The 7,973-nt window shown below is 57.1% G+C and overlaps 2 protein-coding genes across 2 annotated transcripts in view; one reads left to right on the forward strand and one right to left on the reverse strand.

Moving 5' to 3' along the window:
* The window catches only part of GALT (galactose-1-phosphate uridylyltransferase), a 6,647-nt gene extending 5,951 nt beyond the window's left edge, over positions 1-696 (reverse strand). Inside the window, exon 1 of the mRNA XM_018077178.1 lies at positions 643-696. Coding sequence (XP_017932667.1) covers positions 643-696 — 54 coding nt within the window. The remainder of the gene's footprint in view (positions 1-642) is intronic.
* Positions 697-764: 68 nt separating this feature from the next.
* SIGMAR1 (sigma non-opioid intracellular receptor 1) lies at positions 765-3,206 on the forward strand. Its single transcript, XM_018077337.2, has 3 exons — positions 765-816; positions 1,373-1,465; positions 1,754-3,206. Exons 1-3 carry the CDS (start codon positions 765-767, stop codon positions 1,978-1,980), a joined length of 372 nt encoding a protein of 123 aa, XP_017932826.1. The 3' UTR covers positions 1,981-3,206.
* Positions 3,207-7,973: the final 4,767 nt, after the last annotated feature.

Here is a 7,973-nt window from a genome sequence, read left to right on the forward strand (position 1 = left end):
CCGTGTCGAGGGCGAGGAACCAAGGCGAGTCCGGTACAGGGGGGCCGGGATCACGGGGGGAATGGGGTCAGTCAGGGGCTGAGACTGGGCAGCAGGACCAGGATAGGGAGGGGATCGGTACAGGGAACAGCCACAGGGAGAATGGGGGAAGCGGAGTGGAAAATGGGGCTGAAGCAAAGGAGAGATGGGGACCGGGACAGAGGCGTCACCCAGCCCGGTTGAGGCTGGACCCGGGCCTGGGGCGGTTCTCTCGGTCCTTGGGCTGGGCCAGGTTAGGGGACCAAGCCCCACGTGAGTCAGAGGCATAAGTGGCCCCCTCGCTGGGGCTGGAGGGGAGAGCTGTCCCTGTAGGGCACAGGGTGTAGGGTCGGGACTGCGTGTCACCAGGGCAGGGGCACTGTCACTTTGCTTGGGACCCCCCTATTGCCTGTCACCTGAGGTGGGCTATAGGACTGGAGCACTTGGTGCTGTTTATTCTCTATCACTATCCAGGGAGACGATAGAGATGGGTCAGCGGGCTGAAAGCTGGGGAGAAGAGACATCTTCCCTAGGCAGACCCCTCTGAGAGAGCGCTGGGACCCTGTGGCTGTGCAGGGGATTCTGGGGGTGGCCAGCAGAGCTTTTCCACTGCCGGGGACTTACAGTGACTCTGGCTGCTGCAGGGCTAGACCATGAGCTGGCTTTCTCCAAGATCATTGTGGAGCTACGAAAGAAGCACCCAGGCCACATCCTGCCAGATGAGGACCTGCAGTGGGTGTTTGTGAATGCAGGCGGGTGGATGGGCTCCATGTGCCTGCTCCATGCCTCGCTCACCGAGTACGTGCTGCTCTTCGGGACAGCTGTTGACACCGGGGGCCACTCAGGTAAGCAGGGAGACAGGTCTGGCAGGCAGGGTTGTTCTGTGAGCTCTTTCCACTCCACTTGTTTGGGTCCAGCTACCCTGGCTGTGGTGTGCCTGGCACAGGCATTGCTTCGCTTCTTGTATGGGGTGGACGATGCTGGAAAATAATTTGTGGGGCCTAGCCTGCGTGGTGTCCTGCACCACCTGTGGGTCCCTGTGCATGACATGCTGTGTGGCCAGGACTCTCCGCATCCAGCTGGCAGGCAATGGCAGACATCTCATCTCCCGGTGCTTCAGCAGGAAGCAAATGCCAAACAAGGTGGAAACGATGGGGCTTAAGGACACCAAGCAGCCCAGGCTGGCTGTTCACACAGGCAGCCTGGGTACCAGACCCTTCTGCGCTTCTTGGTGTATTGAGGCCCTGGGGCTTGGCATCTTCACCCCTGGAGAGCTGCTCCATGGTTCAGACCTGAGCTCCTGCACTGTCCCTGGCAGGGACATGCTCAGCCAGTGCTGTCCGTCCTCCCATAGGTCGGTACTGGGCAGATATTTCTGACACTGTCATCTCTGGGACATTCCGGCAGTGGAAGGAGGGGACCACCAGAAGTGAGATCTACTATCCAGGTAAGTGCAGTAGCCATAGCACCCTGTGGGTTGTGTCCATGTCCTTGGGACAAAGCCACTCACTGTCATAAAGCCCCTTCCTTCAAGCTGGCCGAAAGCTCTGGATAGGGCAGTTTATGTCCCCAGTGACACATCCCAGCACCTCAGTGGCTGGCAGTAAGAGAAAAGTGAGCAAGGCTGGGGGTGGGTTGGGATGCTCAGCCTTGCAGGTCCCAATCTCAGGTGTCTCCCCTTTGGGCATGATGTAGGGCAGCTCCTGGGAGCCATTCTGGTTGTGTTTGTTGGCAGGAGACACCATCGTGCACCAGGCGGGAGAGGCCACATCAGTGCAGTGGAGCGCGGGCACCTGGATGGTGGAGTACGGCCGGGGCTTCATCCCCTCCACACTCGCCTTCGCCCTGGCTGACACCCTCTTCAGCACTCAGGACTTCGTCACCCTCTTCTACACCCTGCGTGTCTATGCCAAGGGCCTGCTCCTGGAAGCCAATGCCTTCTTCAGCACCTTTGGATGCTGAGCCAGTCTTGCCAGGGCACCCTGCCGAGCCCAGTTGGCTCCACTCCTCCCAGCCTTTCTCTCTTCCTCCCCAAGCCCAGGTTCTAGCAGAGGCAGCAGGAGATCCCCTGTGCCTTCCCCAAATTTCTCTGTCCTTCCCCATAGGCCAACGGGGTGCCAGGACAGAGGGATCTTGGTGGTCACAGCAATACAGACCACTAGTTCTCTTTACTACTTGCCTCTCTCTCTTTTCTATCAGAGTCATGTCCAGCTTTTCCATCCCTCGGGGCTGGAGTGGCCTTGCAGTGTACAAACACCTCTGTGTGCTCTCAGCATGCAACGGGAGAGGGGCTGGAGCTGGCTGTCCCCAGGCCCCACAAAATTTCTGCAGCTCTTGAGACATCAGGAGAAGGATGCCACCCTCAGGGCTGGGCGCACAGGGTGAGCCAGGCTAGAGCACCGACTGTAAAGGTCAGCCAGTAAGTCCCCCATCTCCCTGGCAGCCTGCCGGGACTGCGGGCAGCGCAAAGCACTGTGTCCAGCTGGCAGCATCTCCCATGGCTCCATCCCTGCTGATGTAGGTTGGCAGCACACAGTGTCACCCTGGCACGGGGCAGGATCTGCGCTGAGACCCCCCGGCAGTGGGGGAATGTCCAGCTTCTGTGCTGGAAATCCCCCTGGTCCCCTGTGTGTCATCTGCCCCAGGGGATGGGCCAGGGCTGGAAGAGGGTCCCTTTCCCACAGTCCCCTCCCTGCAGTCCCCCCCCTAAGGGGGAAACCCACCGTCTGTCGCCTTAATGGAAACCCCGTTCTGCATGGCCTCTTGGCTATGCACGTACCCAGTGTCCTCGAGTGCCCAAATGTCTGTTTTACTAGCTCAGGATGGGATCTCGCCCTTCAAAATGCTTCCTCTGGCTGTGAGATCCCATGGGGACAGCCACTCTGCTCGGCTCCCGGCATGGGATCCCGGCTGCTGACAGAGCGCTGCAGTGCCCCAGTGGAACCCAGCAGTGGACCCTGCTTGCATCCCTGTGGCCAGACCCATGTGGGCTCACTGCATGGTGGAGGACTTTCACCTCCACGCTGCTGCCAAGCACGTGTGTGTCCCTGGCCACCCAGGCCTGTAGCATGTTGCTCCTCCTCCTCTGTGGACTGTCCCTGTCTGCTGACCAGCAGCCCTGCACATGGGCTACTTCTTAATTTGCTACCTGAATAGAGATAACAGTAATAAAGTTGTTCATCCCACATGCTCAGGTGTCTGGGAGAATCTCTGGAGCATGCTGAGCCCTGCTATGGCAAAGGCCAGCCACATGCTCAGCAGTAGCCCTCCTGACAGCTGAGTGTCCCCAGGGAAGGTGGTCTCATCCCTCTTGGGGTCCTGGGAGATAGAGGGTACAGTGTTGGGCAGGATCAGCCCTGTCTCAGCTCCCAGGGATTGGCAGAAGATGGTGCTGTTACTCCTCTCTCCACTGCAGTCGCTGGGGACCAAAAGCCTGGGCTGATGCCAGGTCCCTGCTTCCACGGGGGGTCTTAGAGCCCAGGGGGCTCCATCCTTTTGGGGGACAGTGCCAATGTTGGGTTTGTGGTGGATGGACCTAGACACAGCAGGTGATGGTTCTGAGAGGTATACACACACACACACACACATACACACGTACACATGTTGGCAGACATGCTACATGCATGTATACATGGAGGCAGGCAGGATTGTTGTCTGTGTGTGTGTGTGTCTGTGTGTCTGTGTGTATTGCCAAGTCGTGCAGGTGGGTGCATGCATGTAGAATAGTTTTCAGGTGGGTGTAGGCACAACAGGTGGTGGCACATGAGTGTATATAAGTAGAACAATCGTTTGCCTGTCCACACAGTCTGGGCAGTTGCACACATGTGAGTGCTGGGACACGTGGGTAGGATGTGCACGTGTGCATGTGCCTGTGCAGGTGAGATAAGTGTGTCATGCATGTGCATGTGCACAGTGTGCAGTGCATGCACCAGCAGGTATGTACACCCTTTTGCTCACCTGTGTGCTCATAGTCAGATCGTGTGTATGCACACATGCACGTGGGCACACACAGGCTGGGTGTGCTCACACGTGTGTGTTCCCATGGGCTGCGAGGCCTCCCTGGCCCCACACTGTGGCCCTTCCCTGGGGTCTAGCTGGGCCCTGTTGGGAAACACAAGCGATCCCACACAAGCTGGTCCGCCTGGGAAGGCGCTAACTCAGCAGCTCGTATCAATACCGCTCCACTTACAGCGAAGGCCGCATAATGAAAATCCGATGGGCACGCTGGTGGGAGTAAATAAGTATGCCATTAAAATAAGAAAATCAAAGCTCTGGACAGGTCTTTTCTCTTGCCCATTGATTTCTTTTATTACGGAAATATTGCTGCTAAATAACATTAGTGTGAACAATCTCAGCAGTGTTTTCTGTAGCACCTGTGTCAATAACTCCATCACGGGTGGGGGATCCCTCCCAGCCTGGCCGCAGGGACAGCAGCCTGGTCCATGCTAAGGGCTGCTCTGAGGGTGCCTTCCTCAGCATTCCCAGCTAGGCTGGGACATGCCAAGCAGAGAAACCATGCAGCATTGGTGTCTCAGACTCAGGAACCCTGGCTGCTTTGCTGCAGCAGGAGGGGTTTCCCCAATCCCAGCACTGAGCACAGAGAATGCCGGGCATTCAAGGTTTCCAAAAAGCATCCCTTCCCTTTGCTGCACGTGTTTGCAGCCTCTTAATCAGGTTAAGTGTCTCCAGTGACTAAAGAGGAAAAATGGGTCCTGGACAAAGCATGTCATGAAGGCTTTTGGTACCTCTGCCCCTTCCTCCCCACACCTCCTCATCCATGCTTGGATCCATTCTGGCTTGCCCCCACTCCCTGCAGCTTACTATCACTTGATTCTCATGGAGAAACTGAGCCACAGGGTGGAAACTCATCCACAGTCACCCAGCTGCAGCACAGCCCCTGTGCCAGGGCCAAGGCTTGCACTTCAACTGCTCCTCTCCCCCTTGGCTGCCCAGGCACCCATCCTTCAAAATACCCACAGACAGCAGAGGCATCCCTGTAGGGGCAGAGAGTGTGACCAGGACACACAGAAGATAGGCACCCTCTGGTACCCAGAGGCCAGATAGGACCCCAGGCTACCTTAAAGGACACCAAATCCTTGTGGAGTGGCTGGAGACGGGCAAGGAGAGTAAGCCACAGACACCCGCACCCTGGGTCTGGGTCTGGCTCTGCCTCAGCCCCAGCTGAAGCAACTGTGAGTGGCATCTCCCCAGAGCCACTACCAGGACAAATGCACATCGCTGCCTTCCTAACACCTACCCCCTGCAATTTGCTTTATCTTGCTGTCCCTCCACATGCAGTGGGTATTGATCAGCCCGCAGGATCTATCTCTCGATTCCTCCTGCGGTATCTCTCTGCTCCGAGTATCTCTCACTCCACTCCACTGTCTGCTGTGCCCGTCTATACCTCCACTATCTATCTGTGCTGCCTCAACCACAGCTGTCAATAGCCCTTTGGGGAATTTCTCTCCAGCTGGGAGCATCACCGGACCCCATCAGTACAAAACGCTGAGCAGGAGGGTGGAGGTGACATGGTCCTGCTTGCTGCACGGAGGAGAGCCTGAGCACAGACGTACTTCATGACACAAGTGCAGAACCCCAGAACTGCTGTTGTCACTGTGCAGGCTCTAAAGAGGAACTGAGTCGTGCTCGTCAGGCTGGTCCCTTGGTGGCCAAGTCCAAGGTGATGGGGCATGCTGCACCCCCTGGAGACCTTGGTTTTGCCACTTAGCCAGCCTAGCCACATCCCACATCCCTGGGTGCTACACTGACCCAAGCATCTCAACCCCTCTGCCTTGGAGAAGGGGAGCTTCACCAAACACCTGCATGTTGAGCCTTGGAGTAGTCCCACTACCAGTACCAAGTCTGTCTCATCCCACCCAGCCCAGCCTTCAGTGTGCAGTGGATCAGGCACAGCCCAGAGCAGAGGGTGCCAGCACCCTGGGCTGCAAGGCAGCAGCACTGTGAGGGGAGGCTGGAGCCATGGAGGATGGGTGTCCGTGCAATGAGTCCTGGGGGTCATCTGGCTCAGTGGATCCCTCTGGAATAGGGCCAGGTCTCATCTTCCCAGTGGCAATTCAACAAGAATGCCAGCCACCAACAAAGTAATGATCAGAGGGGCTGACAAGCACTGGGAGGTCCCTACCTCTGCTGCAGCTGGATGGGATGGGCCAGCGCAAGCTACAGCTGTCCAGCCCTGAAATAGGACAGCCGACAGCTAATTTATCTCCTGTGCAAACATAAACAGCGTCTGGGGGCCCTGCAGGGTCGGGAGCTGCCCTGCTTTCCCAGGGAAGGGTCTGATATTTCCGGGAGAGCCTCTCTGGTGAGCGTGCTGCACTATGTTCAGTGCGGCTGGGGTGCCAGGAGCCCAAGAAGCCCTGAAAATCATCAGTGCCATGGCAAAACAAGGGGCAGTTTCTCCAGAGATGCTCACAGGGAAGCTGGAGAGCCCAGAAGTAGAAGCTTTTCCCCACAAAATGAAATAGTGAAGGGGGCAGAGGATCAGCCCAGGCCATGAAGCCTGACAGCAACGTCAGCTCCTGCCACAGCCACGGTCAGTGGCTGTTTCCGCAAGACGCTCCAAGGAAAAGGGAGGATTTGGCTCATGCTGGCTGCCCCTGGCCACACAGGTGGCTGTGGAGGGGACAGGGCCAGCAGCCCTTGGCACCCAAGCTCTGTCATTCCATGCCACTGATACCCAGTGCAGCAGCATGAAGTCTCAGTGACCAACTGCTCTGGTTATGGGATGGAGCCAAAGCCACAGTCCCGGTGATGTGGGATGACACTGCTCCCCAGGGATTCATGCAGACCCTGCAGTTGCCCTGGCCAAAAAAAGCCCAAGGAAAAGCAGGCACCTCCTTTGCCTCCTGGAAAAGTTTCCTCCATAAAAATGAGGTCAGGAAAAACTGGCAGGCAGGCAGGTGGAGGGGGAGTGAGGAAACAGTGTGGGGAAGCTGCCAGCAGGTGAAGCCCTGTGCTTCCCCATGGCCTCTGGCCCACCCAGAGCAGTGAGATACTATGTCCTCACTCCATCTTACATCCTTGTCTGACATCTGGAAACATGCTTGATGATACCCTCGTTCCACAGTTTACCCCATTGCAAGCAGGGCTACAGGGCAAGCCAGCAGCACTGAGCCACTCCAGTGACAGAGGAGGTGCTTGGTCTTATCCCACCCATGCCAGGAAGCCTATCTGGGCATCCAGACCACACTGCAGTCTGATCCCTTCAACCAGGGAACAGGCACACACAGCATTCCTCAGGAGAATCCCTCAGAGGTCCCAATGTGAGGGCAGGTCTCAGTCCCCACCATGGGACATTGCTGCTGGATGAGGATGTAGTCAGGGTTCAGCACTTGGAGCTTGCCCTAAACATCCCTTTGCAGCTGCACATGGATTGACACCCAAATCACCCCCAAACACAGGCACATGCACCCACCTGCCTGTGCACACAGCACACACCCCCACCTCTCCTGACACGGACTGCACACACCAGCAGGTGAACACACAAAACACACACATGCAGATATAAGCATGTATTATTGTCCCCAGCAGCAAACACACACACATGTGCTCAGACTGCAGGCGTGCAATGCACTCACCTCTCCCAGCAGGCACAGACACAGGTGTGCTCAGACACCCTGCACACACGTGTGGTGGATGCTCGTCTGTCTCAGCGTGCACATACCTATGCATTCAAGCAATGAACACACACACTCACAAAAGACCTTCTCCCAGCACACACAGATATCTACACACACACCTCCGTAAAGGTGTGCAACGGCTGCAGCACTCAAACATCTGTGCACAAACCCCTCGCGTACCCCTCCTATACAGTCCCCTGTCCTCACACATCGATGTGCGCACACCCGGAGAGCCTGCACGCACTCCCATGCACTCTCCTCTTCCAGCACCCCAAAGCACGCAAGAACACACAAAAATTGGGGGTCGCCCAGCCC

The sequence above is a fragment of the Manacus vitellinus genome, unplaced genomic scaffold, assembly GCF_001715985.3.
Source record: "Manacus vitellinus isolate BGI_N305 unplaced genomic scaffold, ASM171598v3 scaffold_36_pilon, whole genome shotgun sequence".
Lineage (NCBI taxonomy): Eukaryota > Metazoa > Chordata > Aves > Passeriformes > Pipridae > Manacus > Manacus vitellinus.

Excerpts from the sequence above, each read along its gene's own strand:
- SIGMAR1 (XM_018077337.2), top strand. The coding sequence starts at position 765 with ATGCAGGCGGGTGGATGGGCTCCATGTGCCTGCTCCATGCCTCGCTCA. Across the intron at positions 817-1,372 it reads CTCCATGCCTCGCTCACCGA|GTCGGTACTGGGCAGATATT; the intron begins GTACGTGCTGCT and ends GTCCTCCCATAG. Across the intron at positions 1,466-1,753 it reads AAGTGAGATCTACTATCCAG|GAGACACCATCGTGCACCAG; the intron begins GTAAGTGCAGTA and ends GTTTGTTGGCAG.